Source organism: Girardinichthys multiradiatus, chromosome 23 (assembly GCF_021462225.1).
Source record: "Girardinichthys multiradiatus isolate DD_20200921_A chromosome 23, DD_fGirMul_XY1, whole genome shotgun sequence".
NCBI classification, from domain to species: Eukaryota; Metazoa; Chordata; class Actinopteri; order Cyprinodontiformes; family Goodeidae; genus Girardinichthys; species Girardinichthys multiradiatus.
In genome coordinates this window covers 51,847,951-51,867,142 of record NC_061815.1, presented here as the reverse complement: position 1 = coordinate 51,867,142, position 19,192 = coordinate 51,847,951, and the positions used below count along the sequence as shown (strand labels likewise).

The following is a 19,192-nucleotide window of genomic DNA, read 5'->3' as shown; positions in this document are numbered from 1 at the left end:
TTGCCTCCAAATGAGACCGTTTTAAATCAGAACAATGAAACCAATAGAAAATGTTTTGAATATTTGCAGCCTAATAATAATGACAAAGATTTGGGAGAACCAAGCCACCCTTTAATTTAGGTCTTTGTAGTAATTCCAACCTGATTCTTGCCTTCTTATCGTTTCAAATAAATGATAGGGAAGTGTTGTCAATACATTTTCAAAAAGGATTTATGGAGATGAAGTGGAATATTTTGAAACAAATCAATCAATTTTGGGAGTACATTCATTTTGGTGCAATTCACTTCTCCTGCCAATGTCAGTTGAAGTTCAAATCTAGGTTCAGGGCACTAATAACCCTGAAGGCACTCAGGTCGTTGGTCTTAAGCTGGAAGGTGTGGCAGGAGCTGCTGGTATCTGTGTGATGATGTTCTGTCACTGACGCTCTGCAGGGCAGCATCTGTGGCTTCACTATCGTCACTGGTGGCGCCGCTCGCCTCCTCTTTGGGTACGACAGCTACGGCAACACCTGCGGCCGACGTAACGAGAGAATTGAAGGCATACAGCTGAGCGGGCTTGACCACACCGACAGGAAGTGAGTGTTTTACTGTGTAGCTGTGGTATTATTGGAGGTCCATCATAAAGCACAGAGTTTTATTCTCTAGGGTTTAATGGTTTAACGCTAACCTCTCATAAAAACCATCCAAAATATCCTGATCTATTATTTAATATTAGCAATGGCTTCAATGATTACGATAAAGCTTCATTTTTCTGTCTGTGCCATCACTCAATGTTCCCAGCGCTCTCCATCAGCTATAGCTTCTCAGCTATATATATATCTATATATATAGATAAATGCATATATATACATATATATACACTGCTGAAAAAAATAAAGGGAAGACTTAAACAACACAATATAACTCCAAGTAAATCAAACTTCTGTGAAATCAAACTGTCCACTTAGGAAGCAACACTGATTAACAATCAATTTCACATCTTGTTGTTCAAATTAAAAAGACAACAGGAGGAAATCTTTGGTGATTAGAAAGACACTCAATAAAGGAGTGGTTCTGCAGGTGGGGACCACAGACCACTTCTCAGTACCGATGCTTTCTGGCTGATGTTTTGGTCACTTTTGAATGTTGGTGGTGCTTTCACACTCGTGGTATCATGAGACGGACTCTACAACCCACACAAGTGGCTCAGGTAGTGCAGCTCATCCAGGATGGCACATCAATGTGAGCTGTGGCAAGAAGGTTTGCTGTGTCTGTCAGCATAGTGTCCAGAACCTGGAGGCGCTACCAGGAGACAGGCCAGTACACCAGGAGACGTGGAGGAGGCCGTAGGAGGACAACAACCCAGCAGCAGGACCGCTACCTCCACCTTTGTGCAAGGAGGAACAAGAGGAGCACTGCCAGAGCCCTGCAAGATGACCTCCAGCAGGCCACAAATGTGCATGTGTCTGCACAAACGTTTAGAAACCGACTCCATGAGGATGGTATGAGGGCCCGACGTCCACAAATGGGGGTTGTGCTCACAGCCCAACACCGTGCAGGACACTTGGCATTTGCCAGAGAACACCAGGATTGGTAAATTCACCACTGGTGCCCTGTGGTCTTCACAGATGAAAGCAGGTTCACACTGAGCACATGTGACAAACGTGACAGAGTCTGGAGACACCGTGGAGAGAGATCTGCTGCCTGCAACATCCTTCAGCATGACCGGTTTGGCAGTGGGTCAGTAATGGTGTGGGGTGGCATTTCTTTCTCCATGAGCTCACCAGAGGTAGCCTGACTGCCATTAGGTACCGAGATGAGATCCTCAGACCCCTTGTGAGACCATATGCTGGTGCGGTTGGCCCTGGGTTCCTCCTAACGCAGGACAATGCTAGACCTCATGTGGCTGGAGTGTGTCAGAAGTTCCTGCAAGATGAAGACATTGAAGCTATGGACCGGCCCGCCCGTTCCCCAGACCTGAATCTGATTGAGCACATCTGGGACATCATGTCTCGCTCCATCCACCAACGTCACGTTGCACCACAGACTGTCCGGGAGTTGGATGCTTTAGTCCAGGTCTGGGAGGAGATCCCTCAGGAGATCATCCACCGTCTCATCAGGAGCATGTCCAGGCGTTGTAGGGAGGTCATAAAGACACATGGAGGTCACACACAATACTGAGCCTCATTTTGACTTGTTTTAAGGACATTACATCAAAGTTAGATCAGCCTCTAGTGTGTTTTTACACTTTAATGTTGTGTGTGACTCCAAATCCAGGCCTCCAGTGGTTAATAAATTAGATTTCTATTGATGATTTTTGTGTGATTTTGTTGTCAGAACATTTAACTTTGTACAGAACAAAGTATTCAATGAGAATATTTTATTCATTCAGATCTAGGATGTGTTATTTGAGTCTTCCCCTTTTTTTTTCAGCAGTGTATATATATCTACAGGGGTTGGACAATGAAACTGAAACACCTGGTTTTAGACCACAATAATTTATTAGTATGGTGTAGGACTTCCTTTTGCAGTCAATACAGCATCAATTCGTCTTGGGAATGACATATACAAGTCCTGCACAGTGGTCAGAGGGATTTTAAGCCATTCTTCTTGCAGGATAGTGACCAGGTCACTACGTTATACTGGTGGAGGAAAACGTTTCCTGACTCGCTCCTCCAAAACACCCCAAAGTGGCTCAATAATATTTAGATCTGGTGACTGTGCAGGCCATGGGAGATGTTCAACTTCACTTTCATGTTCATCAAACCAATCTTTCATCAGTCTTGCTGTGTGTATTGGTGCATTGTCATCCTGATACACGGCACCGCCTTCAGGATACAATGTTTGAACCATTGGATGCACATGGTCCTCAAGAATGGTTCGGTAGTCCAACGTTTGGCATTGGCATGAGTGACCAAAGGTTTGGCTATAGCAGCCCGGCCGTGTATATTGACCCTGTGGAGCTCCTGACGGACAGCTCTGGTGGAAACAGGAGAGTTGAGGTGCACATTTAATTCTGCCGTGATTTGGGCAGCCGTGGTTTTATGTTTTTTGGATACAATCCGGGTTAGCACCAGAACATCCCTTTCAGACAGCTTCCTCTTGCGTCCACAGTTAATCCTGTTGAATGTCGTTCGTCCTTCTTGGTGGTATGCTGACATTACCCTGGATACCGTGGCTCTTGATACATCAAATGACAGGTGTTTCAGTTTCATTGTCCAACCCCTGGAGAGAGAGAGAGAGAGAAGAGAGATAGATAGATACTGGTTTATGGCCTTTTAACCTGCTAACTGAGGCCTGTAGTCTGAGATGAAGCTCTTGAGTTTTTGGTCCATTTCTCTGAGCTTTAACCTCTGACCAAGTTGAAGCTGCTGGGATGTGCACTCCTGGGACGATGACAGCTATCTGAGATGTTGTCCACTTAGGAATAATCTTTCAACAACCTTTGGATCAGTTTATTCATTTTGAAGGAGGATGGATGGAGGACATTTCTGTGTGTCCTGATCTGTGGAGCTGCAGGAGGTTTTCCTGGATTTTGTCAGCTGCAGCTTTCTGTAGTATATTGGCTGTTATTCCTCGGTAATCTAGTGGTGTTATACTGTAGTATTACTGTAGTATTATTGTAGTATTACTGTAGTATTACTGTAGTACAATAACAGTTTCAGTGTTGTGGCTCCTTCTGGTAGTTGAACACATGGCGCATTCAAGGTCCTGTGGGAGAGTTTAATGCTGACAGATGGTGAAATCTGTGACTCATCAGCAGAGCAGCTTACACACACACACAGTCGGTCTATTTTTACCTCCAGCTCCACCTGCAGGAGGCCGATGATCCGATGAAACAAGCTTCAGACCTACTTTTCCTCCAAGCAGACACACAGCGATGTTCAGGATGATGAATCGGTTAGACTCAGCAGGAACGAAGCTCCTCTGACTGAGGTCTGAGGGGATTTAAGAGGGTCTGACGTTTTGTTTGAGGTAGAGATTCTCAACCATTCAGACCATGATGATCTTAAGTGCTTAGAAAGCAACTCGACATCTCTTGTTCTTTGATGTTTCCTGCCAAGGACTCTGAGCTTCAGGATGGTTCAGATCTCTGCTGAGAGCGACTCTGAGGAGGAGATGACAAAACTCCTCTTAGAGAGGATGTGTGGTTGACCCCGTTGCTGGGGTGAGGCTGTCTTCTAAGAGCTGTGATTGGTTGTTAAAAGAAACCATAATCCAATGTGCTCCCAGTAATCAATGTAGAGAAATTAACCGATGATAGAATTTAATCTGGATTCAGAAATCTTTCAATCATGATGATGAAACTTAGCAAAATTAAATTAATTGTCACACGGCATCATGTTTTTTACATGCTCATTATTCTGATTTGCTTTTTATTATGTTTACTCTCCATGCTGGTCGTTTTCTTACTGCATCTATTTCATATGAATATTAAAATTCTGAGGAAAAAAGGTGGAGAAAAGCGAAGTGAACAGAGGAGCAGAGCCTGCTGGTGGAGGAGAAGAGAGGAGTGTTAAAGGTAGATTTGGTTCTGGGATCACGGTGGGAACCAACAGACATTCCCAGTAGATCAATGCGTCGTTCCCTCTGCTTTCAGCACCAGCCTGGAATGTGAGCAGCTCTGGTTCCTGCTGCATTCAGAAGCTAGAGAGGAGATAGCAGCACCAGAGAACTTTTTGTTCACTTTTTATTCTTGGTTATTAATTATTGATCCTTCCTAATATCACCTTACTAGAGGTTGACCTTTAACCTGTCCTGTTGCTGAAACTATTTAATTTCCTCCTAGAGGGGATGATAAAGTTAATCTTATCTCTATATTAATAATTGTATGATTGTTCTAGAAGTTTCTGTTCTCATTAATTCGACTGTTTAGGAGGTGGATCTCTGCACCATGGAGCTGGTAGTGTTTTATTCATTATCTGTTGTTCATTGGAGGAGAAGATCTCTCCTTTCTCTCTGTCTTTCCTCCATCTTCTCTGCTTCAGACACTCTTAGGTTCACTAAAAGTCCTCCTCACTGCTCTGAACATCTCCTCACGTTAGGAGCTCTCTGAAGGCCTAATTCCTGGTTCACACAGCAGAATTTTCAAACCTGAGCGACCCCACACATGGCGATAAAACATCGTAGGTATACCTGGTTTGGTCCTACAGTGTGGTGTCCAGCCACACAGCAAACACAACACACCAACAGATTTCACTCATTAACATTCAGATTTCAGACGGGAAATCTCTCTAACCCTCTCGAGGTCAAACGTGAGTTCAGAGTAATTCCCCTCCATGTTTCTGATTGGCTACACATTCAACAGGCTGCGTGCTCGTTTGTCCTCAGGGAACACCCCGCACGGTCGGACATCGGGCCCAGACAATGCAACATGTTGAATATCCCCGATTTGAGGTCAGAGCGGTCCTGACGTCCTTCCGAGTACACTAGATCACTCTTAACACACCACACACAGCAGGAGTATCTCAGAAGATTATCTTAAATACCTTCATGATGATCGAGGCAAAAATCGGCATAAAACACCTGCTGTGTGAACCAGGCATAAGATGCTTCATGATTAACTTTTATTTTACCGAGGGAAAATTCTAAGAAAAATCTTAAAATATGAGAAATTCCAAGATTTTTCTTAGAATGACGTCACTAGGAGCTACTTTTAGTCTGAGGATTCTTTGGTAATACGGGTCCTGGTCTGCAAGGATCAGAGACTTGTCTTTTTAGGTGGTCTGGGCTCTGATGTTGGATTCAGTCTCAGAAGCGGCTGGTATTCTTGCAGCTCTGTTTCAAAGCAGCGAGTGTTGAACGATGTAGGTGTTTGTTTCTTTGTTGCTGAGTAACACATTTTTCCCTTTGTCTTGAGCATGAATCCTCCTCTGCTTCATCTCTGCTGCTGGTTTTACTGGTTCTTATCAAACTGGCCAGAGTGGGAAGCTACAGCTGGACTCAGACAAATCAGACTGCTGAGTCATTTATTTAACATGCGGTCCATGTATGAACACCTGTGTTTTTCCACCTGTTGATTGTGTGCTTCTGCCCCCTGCAGGTTTGTGTTCTTCCTGGATCCCTGCAACATCGACATTGTTCAGAGGAAAATTAAGTCCATGGCTCTGTGTGTTTCTCTGTGTCCCACTGAGGAGCTCAAGACCTACCAGGACTTGAAGAGGTTCGCCATGATGAATGGTGAGCTCATCACATGACCTCACACCTGAGTCACACCTGTCCAACCCTCTGAGGAGCAGAGGGAGGACAGGCTACAGTGTGTGGAGGCTGATGGGAAATGTAGTCAGAAGATGAACAGAGGTTACTATTTCTGTGTTGTCATAGTGATTATGTAATGTCCGAGCACTCACACCAGTACAGAACAAACACAGCATTACTGGGAGTGCTGGGCCAGTCTGTGACTCCTTCATTGTCCATTAGAGGGAGTGTTGGCCTAGTGGTTAGAGAGCAGGCCATTTGCGTCCTGGTTCGAATCCCACAGCCTGCCACTCTGGGTCCCTGAGCTTTAACCCCCGAACGCTCCCAAGGCGCCGCACAGTGGCAGCCCACTGCTCCCTGAGGGAGGGGTTAAATGCAGAGGATCATTTCTCCATTGTGAGATCAATAAAGTCTAAATAATAATTATTATTATTATTAGAGACACATTAAAAAGTGACGGAAGACATCTGATTAGATGATCACACCGCTACTGCTCTTTATCATGCTTTCTCCCGTTTCCTCCTCTCCCTTTTTCCTCTTCTCTCTCTCTTTCTTGCTTCTTTATCCTTTTTAATTTCTGTCTCCGTGTCCATTGCATCTGAAATAATCCGAGAGCAGTTTCTAATAAAGTTTTATTATGTAAGCGGATTATTATAGCGTCAGCCGTAAGGCTCAGTTTGCGAAAGTAAATCAGTTGGGCTTCTTCTTGGCACTCAGACGACAGTTCTGAGGGCTGCACTGCTGGACAGGACACAGTAAAAAAAATAAAATAGTCAGCAAGTGGAGCAAGTTCTAAACAACTGCTAGCAGGTCCAGGCCTGCCTGTCCTTGCCCACTAAATTTCAACAAGCACACAGCAAGATGCTACACTGAAGTTATTCCTGTCAAAGGGGTTCGATTATTTGTAAGGGGGTAGGGTGTCTTGGACTTTCTTTCTCTAGCTGTTCATCAGAGAAACAGCCTGGGGGAAGAAACTGTCTCTGTGGCTGGTTTTAGCAGAAAGCGCCACCTGAAGGCTCTTTCAGAGCAGAAGCGTCTCCATGTGAGAAGCTTCTCACTGTAGCTTCGCTGCTTTGATCTCCTTGGTCAGTTGGTTCCTGGCCTGCTTATACAGGGCCCGGTCTCCACTGCTGTGAGCCTCTTCCTCATCCCTGTGCAGCTGCTTCAGGTGAGAAGTGAACCAAGGTTTATTGTTATTGTATGTGCAGAAGGTCTTGGTCTGATTTATGATGGCACCACCTCAGTAAGTTGGTGTGAATCCATGGCTGAAGTTTTAAAAACAGTCAAATCTGTGCAGTCAAAGCAGCCCTGTAATCTGCTTTGCCCTGCTTTGACTCATCAGTCCACTTCTTAACAGTCTGAACCACAGGTTTGGAAGCTTTTAATTTCTGCCTGTAGGTTGGGATGAGATGGAGCAGAGAGTGGCCAGAAAGTGTGAGGTGTCTGTATTTGGGAAGTTCATTGGAGAGGTTTGCTCTGTTAAAATCCCCAAGAACAATGATGAGAAAGTCTAGATGTTTTTTCTCCACATCTGTTATCAGCTCAGCCAGTTGTTTTTTTAGCATCTGAAGTGGAGCCTTGAGGTGGTATGTAAGCACCAACCAGTACAAACCAGGAGAACTTCCTCGGTAAATAAAACGGTTTGCAGTTAATGAGAAATGACTCCAAGTCAGGACTACATGTCTTCTTCAACACTTTGATGTGAACTGAAGCTGAAATGATGTCATTGATGAAGATGAGCTCTTCATACATGTTTCAGGCTCGGAGCTCTGTTCCTATGAGTTACCGGCCCACAAATATCCGGCTCTACCCGAGAGGTTCTCCAGGTGTCCAAAACTTCCCGTCCCTCGCAGGTAGGTGCAGCTTCTAGCTGAGCAGCATCAGGCCCACCTGTCCTCTCTGCTGACCTTTGACCTGTGTGTCTCAGTAAGCCACTGCCACTCTTCAACCGCTGCACGCCGATGGACGTTTCCTGCTATGCCAAATTCGCCGAGGCCGTGGTGACGTTTGTGGGGGACAGCAGCATCCTGCACAGACTCATCGCCGGCGTCGCAGCTAGCAAGGAGATCATCATTGGACTCTGCGTCCTTGCTTTAGGTGAGAGCTGACAGCTAGCTGTGATGTCACTTCCTGTAACCTGTAACCATTACCTACTATCCCGTGTCTTCCAGCTCTCTCCATGATCCTCATGGTAATCATCCGGTACATTTCTGCTGTCTTGGTTTGGATCCTCACCTCTTTGGTGGTCCTGGGATCCCTGGGTGAGGTCACTTCCTGTGTGATGTTTGGAACGGGTGAGGTGTTTAACGGTTTAACTGGAGGGTTTGTTTGTGTCTTAGCGGGGACGAGCGTCCTCTGGTGGCTCTACATCGACTACCGGCTGTATGGGAACGACACGTCCTCCAAGGTTCTAAAGGATCTGAAGGAGGAGGTGAAGGAGGAGCTAAGGGACAGCGGCCAGGCGCTGCTTGTGTACGCCGCCTCGGCCACCGTCTTCACAGTACGTGTGGCGGTGGAAGCAACATTACTGCAGATCTGTGAGAGCATCTCTGAGTGTTTCTGTCTGTGTGCAGATCATCCTTCTGCTGCTGATGCTCTTCATGAGGAAACGAGTGGCGCTCACCATCGCGCTGTTCCACGTAGCAGGAAAAGTCTTCATCCACCTCCCTCTGCTCACCCTGCAGCCCTTCGTCACCTTCCTTGCCCTACTCCTCTTCTGGATCTACTGGATCTTGGTGCTGCTCTTCCTGGGAACCACAGGTTGGTCCTTGCAGAGACACACACACTGAACAAAAATAAAAGCATGCACAATAAATTACCTCCATACAGTCAGATATTACCTGATTTAAGCCAATTTAGAATAGAATAGAATAATTTGGCTCATTAAGCTAAGCTGAATTTTAAAGAGCTGCACAAAGAAAAACTAAAAACCCAGAAGATCAAAGATCCAACCAGAAATAAAATAAAACATAAATAAAGTCAGGTCAAAAGCCCTCTGACTCAGTTTGAACAAACTCAAAGTCAGAGGGCTTGGTTCTAACTGGCGAACCGAAGCAGGGAGCAGGGTGGAAGATGGGCTGCATTTATTTAAAGCTTTTCTTGTCAAGCAACCAATCAGAGCTCTACACTCCAGCCACGTTCTCCCTGACAAACGTGCATGTATCAATAATACACACATCAACTTGAGGTTAAGTGCCTTGCCCATCTGGACGAAAGAAGCTGAAATGAAACCCGGAACCTTTGGATTCGAAGATGACTATCTTAACTACTGAAGTGAGACCCACAGAGCTAGACCTTGGAAGGAGATGGAGTTCAGCTGGTCATGGAGAACTGTGCTGAGATATTTATGGGTCTCCCCAGTTTAATGTATCTGAGTCTACTGTCAGGTCTGTCTCTACAGAAAACACCTCCGCTGTTGTCCAGCTCATTGTTCCTACATCAGAGGCTCTTCTTAGGGCTTAGGAGAAGGCCTCCCCAGAGGTAACTGTAACTAAAGCCATGTCGTCTGCATAATTAATCCGTTTTCTGCAGCGTTCCTCTCTGGTCTGAGTCTTTTTATTGACTGCTGTTTCTGTAAATAAAGTAGAACTTGAGTTTTTACGCGACTAGAATCAGAACTGTTGTTGGTATTACAACATGTCATCTCTGGAGAGGGTTTACAATGGTGTGAACAAGTATTCAGTCAATGCACGGAAGATCTGCAGTCATTATTTTAGGACCGCTTGTATCTGGGATCTCATTCTTTCGGTCATGACCCCAAAGTTCATGGCCATTGGTGAGGGTAGGAACGTAGACCGACCGGTAAATTGAGAGCTTTGCTTTTTCATCACGACAACGGACCGGCACAGCGCCCCCATTACTGCGGCAGCCGCACCGATCCGTCTGTCGATCTACCGCTCCATTCTTCCATCACTCGTGAACAAGACCCTGAGATACTTGAACTCCTTCGCTCCCCTCCAACCTGAAGAGGACAAGCCACCCTTTTCCGGTCGAGAACGATGGCCTCGGACTTCAAATGATGGTTTCATTTATTAATTATTGATATATATACAAAACTATGTGAAAAGCTAATTCTGTTAATTAGAACCTGTATGACAGCATGAAGTAGGCTGAAGGATCTTCAACAGCAACACATAATGCTTGGATCTAAAGAAATTCAAGAACAGATGAGAAACAAAGTCTCTGACATCTATCAGTCTGAAAGACATATGGCTTATGGGTCCTTTGGGACTCCAGAGAACCACAGTGAGAACCACACATGGAGAACACGTGGTGGTGGTGGTAGTGTTATGGTGTGGGCTGCTTTGCTGCTTCAGGGCCGCGAAGACTTGCAGCCATGAATTCTGCTCTCTAGCAGACATCCTGAAGGAGAATGTTCAACCATCAGTTTGTGATCTTAAGCAGAAGGAATACTTTAGCTCTGCAACAGAACAATTATCCAAAGCACAGCAACAAGTCCACCTCTAACAGAAGGACTCAAACATGTGACAGAGAGACAAATGTTTTGGAGTGGCCTATTCAAAGTCTGGACATAATTCAAACTGAGAAGCAGTGGCCTGACCCTAAACCTGTGGCTGGAAAATCCTCCATTGTGTCTGAATCAAAACAATTCAGCAAAGCGGAGTGGGTCCAAATTCATGCACAGTGATGTAAAAGACTACTCAGCAGTTTTCACAAACACCTCATGGCAGCTGTTGCTGCAGCAGGTTAAACAACCAGTTATTGGGTTTAGGGGATGAATACTTTTCACACTGGACCAAGTTAGATCGGATCGACTTATTTCCCTCATTTGAAAATTGCTTTTGGTTTTAATTCTGTTATGTTTGACTCTGCTCCTGTTTTTCCTGCAGACACACTGTGAAATCAGAGTGTCTGCCCCCTGCTGGCCAACATCTTAAACAGCAACAAGTTCACAGTTTTCTGTTTGGTTCTGATATTCTGCAGGGAACCCAGAACAGAATGAGGAGACGGGACTGACAGAGTTCAGACTGACAGGCTCTCTGCAGTACCTCACCTGGTACCACGCTGTGGGTCTGGTCTGGATCAGCGAGTTCATTCTGGCCTGTCAGCAGATGACTGTGGCCGGAGCTGTGGTCACCTACTACTTCACCAGGTGAGTCTTGATGGCACCAGCCTCCACCTATCTGCAGCTGAGTCGGACCAGTACCAGAAACCGACCAGATTGTCGTCCTGTTGGTACTTTCAACAGATCTCAAACTTTTTACTCCAGGGACAAAAACCGTCTCCCAGTGACCCCTATCCTGTCGTCGGTTCTGAGGCTGGTCCGGTACCACCTGGGTACTGTTGCTAAGGGATCCTTCATCATCACACTGGTCAAGATCCCCCGACTAATCCTTATGTACATCCACAACCAGCTGAAAGGAAGGGTACGGAGAGCTTTTACCAGGAACCAGTTCTGGTTCTGTGGTGCTGTTTGCCACCAGTAAATCCTGTGACCTGTGGGTTATTCTTAGGAGAACGTGTGCGCTCGATGTCTGCTGAAATCTTGCATCTGCTGTCTGTGGTGTTTGGAGAAGTGCCTCAACTATCTCAATCAGGTAACGCACTGGTCCTTTTCAGTCTGAGAGGCATCACCTGCATCTCCTTCATCTCCATAACCTGTGTGTGATTTGTTTTTTCTCCCAGAATGCATATGCAGCCACAGCCATCAACAGCACCAGTTTCTGCACGTCTGCGCGTGATGCCTTCGTCATTCTGGTGGAGAACGCTCTGCGTGTCGCCACAATCAACGCAGTCGGAGACTTTGTGCTTTTCTTGGGGAAGGTGAGGTGTTTGATCCAGTCGGGTCTGAACTGGTTCTGTTTTACTTTGTTTTGGCTTATTTAGAGTTCTGTGCATGGCAAGACATTTGTAGCACCCCACATTCTGTACCATCGTACCACTCATCCAGACCCACCATGAGACCCAGTCAAGCTCCATCACAGCTGCTAACCCTCACAGTCTATGTCCAGCTAACCTTCACTCACTGATGGTTGCTATGGTAACTGCCTGATAACATCTTCATGTTCCTGAGGCCACCACTGATCTCAACCTAACAGCTCCCCGTTTTTTTGTATTTGACCAAATGACCCTGTAAGAATTGATTATTGATTAATTAATATTTATCAAGAATTATAATTTACAATCATAATTTGAGAAACATTAGTTTCTTAACCAAAAATCATTACTTACAAATCGTAATCGGAGATGACCTCTAGTGTTGTAATTGTGGCTCAAGGCCCTTGATAATTACAATAATTAAATTCTCAGTAATAATTAATAACTATTACTAGATGTCACTGTTTAATCAACCATTTCACCAAACATGGGGAACTTTGAGCTTATTTTGACTGAGAAATCAGTCTTGCTCAAAATAAACACAATCGCTTTCTCTTTATCTACATGAATATTTATTAAATCAACAGCCCTGATACACTTCGTTATTCTGATTCAATAATCTTCACCTAATCAAGCATGCAAAGTTCTACACAAAAGGATTAAAATGACTAACTAAACAAGATAAAACAACATTGAGTCTGTATGAAGTCAAATCAGCAGTTATGGCAAAACAATAGAAAATATGGTGCTGAACGGAGCTTTGGGAGCGTCCTCCACCAGGCTGCAGTCATAAAACCCCCAAAGTTGGACCTCACAAAGCGTCATAAAACTGTTCGGTGGCAACCAGTGGAAAAACACGAAGAGTGAAGACAAAGGAATAGTGAGTTTTCACCATGAGGTTATTATAGCAGTTCAGTTTTACAGTGCACCTGCGCTCAGGTTTTCACGCAGTAAAACACACTTGCGAAGCTTGGCGGCTTCAGAGTCCAGCAACAATCAAAAATTCAATAACACACGGCATGGAAATACACTTTGAACACATTCGACTATAAGTGGTGATTCTACATCGCCCTAAAATCCTACTCTATCCTGCCCAAGCTATTTCTGATAGAAATAAAACAAAACGGGATTACTTGGTGTCGTCTTCTCTGGAGCAGAGGGAGGGAAGGAGAGAGAGGGTGGAGTTGCTGCGCGTTTGCATTTAACTCCAAGAAGTGGTCGGCGTCGTCCTTGGCCTCCTTTGGCAAAAAGGAACAATATGACGGACCGTCAACAGTCGACTGAAACAAAAACAAGGATGGCAATTCCGTCTCTTTGAAACCTCTGTGGGGTTTCTGTCACTTGTTGAATTCACGTCTTCGATCGGTGAAGTTTCTGGACTTACTATTCCAGATACTTCTTTCATGAATTTTTCTTCTCCAGAATGATGCGCCTCAGATGCTGGTCCGGTTTCCAGCGTGAAAGCGAGGATTAGAGAGACCTCCAATCAATATATTGTCCACTGTGACATCAGAGCTGCAATGCCCCCTTCCTATCAGCCGCGATGCATGGTGGGAGTTGTAGTAGCAGACTATCCTGGGGTACAAAATGGCCAATGACGCCTGAAGGCATAGTGGCGTACAAATGGTCCAACAACCGTTTCCAGCTACATTTTATTCTACTGCTGCTTCACTTCCTACATCTCATCATCTTCCAGAAGACATTGTTCCAGTGCAGCTATTTCCCACTTTGTAATTCCTCCCCTGGAGCTAAAATCTATTTTGTTTAAGGAAATGAAGCCATAAACATGTGGTTAAAACCTTCAAATTCAAATAGTTTAAAACAAATCCTCAAAGGGAACAAAGCGACGCTCAGAGCAAAACATCCAGCAAACACTAATAGATGTACCAGTAAAAACAGAAAAAAACAAATAGAAATAAAAACAAACAATTAAGATAAAATAGACACAATAACCATGAAGGCAACTAATTCAAAGTAGATAAAGCCATGGCACAAAGATGAGTTTTGAATGAATATTTAAAAGCAGCTAATGAGGAGGCCTGTCTGAAAGGTCATTCCATAACTGAGGTCCTAACACAGCGAAGGCCCGATCCCCTCTGAGCTTAGACCCGGTTCTGGGTACACTCAGAATCAGCCTATTGGCAGGTCTGAGACCGGGAAGGTGTGTGAGGTTGTAGCAGCTCAGAGAGGTATGGAGGGGCAGGACAATTTAAAGATTTAAACCCAAACAGAAAAAGAAGTTGTTAAATGGACTGGCAGCCAACGCAAGGATGTCCAGACAGGTGTGATGTGGTCACATTTCTCTTTATGCCGTGTCAGCAGATCACTGACCCGGCATAGAGCGTTACAGTGGTCGAGTTGGGTGGTACCGGAGGCATTGACCACTGTTTCAGAGAGATTAACCTTCAGATGGAGCTGATAGACGTTTGAATCTGAAGGATCTTTAACAGCGACAGACGCTCAGATCCAAAATGAGCTCACGACTAAAGTTCTATTGGAAAAAAAAAAACAACCGAACCATGAATTGGGTCTGACAAACTGATCTTGATAGAAACTTTAAAACGTTGCCGTGACAACAGCTTTGTTTCAGGATGAAGTTGTTCTGCTTGAAGAACCTTTCAGGAAGTTTTTACTGAAGGTTTCCTCTTCATCACGTGTCTCCTCAGATTCTGATCATGACGTGCACGGCATTCGCCGGCGTCCTTCTCCTGAACTACCAGCGGGATTACGCCGAGTGGCTGCTGCCGCTCATCATCGTCTGTCTCTTCTCCTTCCTGGTGGCTCACTGCTTCCTGTCCATCTTCGAGATTGTGGTGGACGTCCTCTTCCTCTGCTTCGCCATCGACACCAAGTACAACGATGGCACTCCAGGGAAGGAGTTCTTCATGGATAAAGCTCTGATGGTGAGCCAGGCCCGACCCGATCGCAGCTCAGAGACGGGTGTATTCAGAATAAAATCCGTCCAAGTTCCTGCAGATCTGAAACATTTAGACCCAACTGAAAGCAGAACTTCAGTCTGAGGAACTGAGTCCAACATACGGTTCTGTGGTTCCAATCTGAATGTGAGATTCTGCAGAAATATGTCAGTAAAACAGAATCAGAACCATGTTACTGAGACTCTGTTCGGTCCACTTTATTGAATAGAACCAGATAAAGGATCCAGAACCAGAACATCAAGTGATCACAGAGCCAGGTTTCCTCTGACATCTGCTCACTAATTGGTTCACAACAATAAGATGTGTCCCTGTGACATTTTTTTCCAACCGGGATCACTAAGTTGGGTTAAGTTTCATTCGGGTTCTGTTTGGTTTTGTTACATTCCCTGAATCTCACCTTGTCTGATGAAGGTCCGTTAAGCAGGGACAAACTGGATTTTAATGAACATTACCAGAATATTTTTCTGCTTCCAGCGACAAACTAGATTCTGTGTGGTTCTGTTAGATGTTATCTTGAATGTTTTATATTTTTTTTGAGGTTCTCGTGTATAAACGTTTGTACCCTAAATGTTAAATTGTTGCCCCGCCCCTCAGTCTTTGTGTCCCACCCCCACCTTACCTGTCTCCTTTGGCTCCGCCCCCACAGGAGTTTGTGGAGAGCAGCCGCCGATTGGAGCGTGCTGGGGGACGTGGGCGGAGCCGAGTGAAAGAGGCAACATCGGAGGGGGCGGAGATGAAGCCCATGGTGAGTGAATGCAGTGCTGGAGGGGGCGTGGCCAGGCGTGAAAGTTCATCAGGGGTGGGGGCAGGGCCACAATGGGCCAAGGGCAGGGAGTGGGAGGAGCTTCAGGAGTTTCAGGTGTACTACCTGCTGGTGGGGGTGTTGGTGGACTGGGTGCTGACAGAGCAGAGTGACTTCGTCCTCTGTCTCAGTGAGGATGTCGTCCTCTTCCTCTGCGTCTGCCTTCCCACCTCCACCCTCTTCTTATTCGTCAGCCTGCTGCACACGCCAAGCCCCGCCCCCTTTGCTGAGTCAGCCTCTAAATCAGCCGCCATCACCTCCACGTGCACATGAGACTAACTGAAGAACCACTGACTGGATGAACACTAATGCATGCTTCATAACCACCATCATCATCGTCATCATCATGCCTGCTGCTCGTTCCTCTGGAAATGAACTCACAGACTTTATGTTTCATTATTTTTTACTTTTGTACTTTTTTTTAATGGAGAATATTTTTATAAAGAACTACCAGCAGCAGTGTGTTCCGCCTTGTTTTTGTCACCGTGTTGCTTTAAAACTAACAAGGACTCAGCCGATAACCGCAGCAGGTAGACACGCTGTGGTCTTGAAGTCAGCCTCTGCAGCTGAGAGCAGCAACTGGTTCCTCGCCTGTTGGTTTGGTCCTCAGGTACTTAGCTGGCTTTCATCTGCAGTTGGGTAAACAGTTGGTACCGATCCTTCTTTAGATAATAATCAGGACCTGGCATGATAAAGCTCAACTGAACACAGAGTCAGACTCAGGTTGTCATTCCAGCTTCATAAGATGGAAGGATGCATCTTCAGATGGGCGTGGCTTCCTTTGTTCCGACACCACTTTGGACCTTTGCAGCTTTAGTCACTTCATGTAGAGACATTAGTGGGTCCAAAGAAGAGCTGCTAGCTGTGGATCCAGTTATAGCCACATTTACAGTTCAAAGTAATCTATACTGCTGTAGCTCATCTCTTCTTATTCAATGGACGAAACCATGGAAATGTTGAAAATGTTATATAACAGTGAAAATATTACAGTTTCCTGCGTCATCATTCCCATGGATTACTCCTGTAGAAAGAGTAATTTAATTTAGATGGCTTGATTGGCTGGCAGGGTAGGCATGAAGGGACCCCATGGATGCTGCATACAGAACCCATTAGAATCACTAAAAGAAGGTACAAGGGAGTTCCCAAAGCAGATAAGCAGAAATCCTAAGACAGGTACCGACAGACCCCCATGAAGGTAGGAGGAGACCCCCATAAAAATACAAAGAGAGGTCCCAAGGTAGTCACAGAGAGACCTTAAGGCAGTATGAAAGAACCCCAAGAATGAGAAAGGTACAGAGACCCAAGAAGTTACAAATGGAGAACCCAAGGCAGTGAAGATAGAGATCCCTAGAGGAAGGGTCCACCAGGCAGGTCTGAAGGGAAATACAAGGCCCTCTCTACAAGAGACCAAAATGCTGGTCCAGAGATAGGTAGGTAACGCTTGGGTCTAATGTAGTGAAGGAACGAAGTGACCTAGACCCCTACAATAACACTGGCTGTTATGGTGAAGTGTTTCAGCTGGCAGTTGGTTTAGAGACAGACATCTGCTCTGGGTGACAGAATCAGAGACCTTTCATGTCTTCTCAAAGTTTCCATCTTGGTTTCAGCTTTTCTGACATGATTTTCAAAGCTGCAGCTCCACAGCAGAGGTGAGTTTTATCCAGATTAAAGCTGAGAGTCAGGCTTCAAATGAACTGATGAATGTGAAAATGATTGCCTTAAATCTGATCCCACATCAGTCTCCAGTATTCTGCTCCGTGTGGGATACTGATCTGAACATAAACGGACTCATGCGGTCATTCTTGTAACAGAACTGACTTCAAATTGTATTTTCCTATGTTTTATATATGAATCATCAGAAGCATTTTATCTGCTGGGTCCTCTGAGGAACCCGTCCTGATGGCACTTAACACATGTCGAGCAGTCTGAGGAGTTCTCAGTCTAAACTGAAAGCAGAAATCATTAGACGCTCTGACTTTAAACCACCACAACCATGACTGACTGAAGTTATGGGCAAATAGTTTGTTCCTCTCCTCACACCCAGCAATAAACCTTTGTCTGGACGCTTTGTGTCCTGTTTTGTGGCCAGCTCCTTAGAGGCCCACAGGGACCCTCAGGGGCCAGTTGCACCCATATGAATGTACCAAAATCATTCTCATTTCATACAAAGCTGTCCAAAATATTCTGCAACAAGCTGTAAAACAACTTGTGTAATTAGCTGGTTAACGCATTTGTAAGAAGTTGGTTTATAAAGAGTTGCGTTACACTGTGCTTAACAAGGTGGTTAAGGGGCTCAAGAACTTGCTGGTTAACGAGCCGCGTAACCAGCTGGTTAACGAGCTGCGTACCCAGCTGGTTAACGAGCTGGAAAATTGGCTGTTCATAATGGGTGGTTTAATGAGCTGTTTAATATGCTGGTTAAAGAACCGCGTACCCAGCTGGTTAACGAGCTGCGTAACCAGCTGCTTAACGAGCCGTGTACCCAGCTGGTTAACGAGCTGGAAAATTGGCTGTTCATAATGGGTGGGTTACCAAGCTGTGTAATGTGCTGGGTAACGAGCCGTGTAACCAGCTGGTTAACGAGCTGCGTACCCAGCTGGTTAACGAGCTGCATACCCAGCTGGTTAACGAGCTGGAAAATTGGCTGTTCATAATGAGTGGGTTACCAAGCTGTGTAATGTGCTGGGTAACGAGCCGCGTAACCAGCTGGTTAACGAGCTGCGTACCCAGCTGGTTAACGAGCTGCATACCCAGCTGGTTAATGAGCTGGAAAATTGGCTGTTCATAATGAGTGGGTTACCAAGCTGTGTAATGTGCTGGGTAACGAGCCGCGTAACCAGCTGGTTAACGAGCTGGAAAATTGGCTGTTCATAATGAGTGGTTTAATGAGCTGTTTAATATGCTGGGTAACGAGCCGCGTAACCAGCTGGTTAACGAGCTGAAAAATTGGCTGTTCATAATGAGTGGGTTACCAAGCTGTGTAATGTGCTGGGTAACGAGCCGCGTAACCAGCTGGTTAACGAGCTGCGTACCCAGTTGGTTAACGAGCTGCATACCCAGCTGGTTAACGAGCTGGAAAATTGGCTGTTCATAATGAGTGGGTTACCAAGCTGTGTAATGTGCTGGGTAACGAGCCGCGTAACCAGCTGGTTAACGAGCTGCGTACCCAGCTGGTTAACGAGCTGCATACCCAGCTGGTTAATGAGCTGGAAAATTGGCTGTTCATAATGAGTGGGTTACCAAGCTGTGTAATGTGCTGGGTAACGAGCCGCGTAACCAGCTGGTTAACGAGCTGGAAAATTGGCTGTTCATAATGAGTGGTTTAATGAGCTGTTTAATATGCTGGGTAACGAGCCGCGTAACCAGCTGGTTAACGAGCTGAAAAATTGGCTGTTCATAATGAGTGGGTTACCAAGCTGTGTAATGTGCTGGGTAACGAG

The 19,192-nt window shown here is 45.4% G+C and overlaps 1 protein-coding gene across 7 annotated transcripts in view; it reads left to right on the top strand.

Moving 5' to 3' along the window:
• The window catches only part of slc44a1b (solute carrier family 44 member 1b), a 31,371-nt gene that overhangs the window by 8,200 nt on the left and 3,979 nt on the right, over positions 1-19,192 (top strand). For 3 of the 7 annotated variants that reach the window (XM_047352873.1, XM_047352874.1, XM_047352877.1), the window contains exons 3-15: positions 432-574; positions 6,022-6,158; positions 7,936-8,029; positions 8,104-8,273; positions 8,348-8,437; positions 8,516-8,676; positions 8,750-8,936; positions 11,121-11,289; positions 11,386-11,563; positions 11,651-11,734; positions 11,823-11,960; positions 14,681-14,917; positions 15,597-15,695. In XM_047352873.1, coding sequence (XP_047208829.1) covers positions 432-574; positions 6,022-6,158; positions 7,936-8,029; positions 8,104-8,273; positions 8,348-8,437; positions 8,516-8,676; positions 8,750-8,936; positions 11,121-11,289; positions 11,386-11,563; positions 11,651-11,734; positions 11,823-11,960; positions 14,681-14,917; positions 15,597-15,695 — 1,887 coding nt within the window. Of the gene's footprint in view, positions 1-431; positions 575-6,021; positions 6,159-7,935; positions 8,030-8,103; positions 8,274-8,347; positions 8,438-8,515; positions 8,677-8,749; positions 8,937-11,120; positions 11,290-11,385; positions 11,564-11,650; positions 11,735-11,822; positions 11,961-14,680; positions 14,918-15,596; positions 15,696-17,359; positions 17,402-19,192 lie in introns of all 7 variants that reach the window. The other 4 variants (XM_047352875.1, XM_047352878.1, XM_047352876.1 and 1 more) reach the window with 3 other exon arrangements.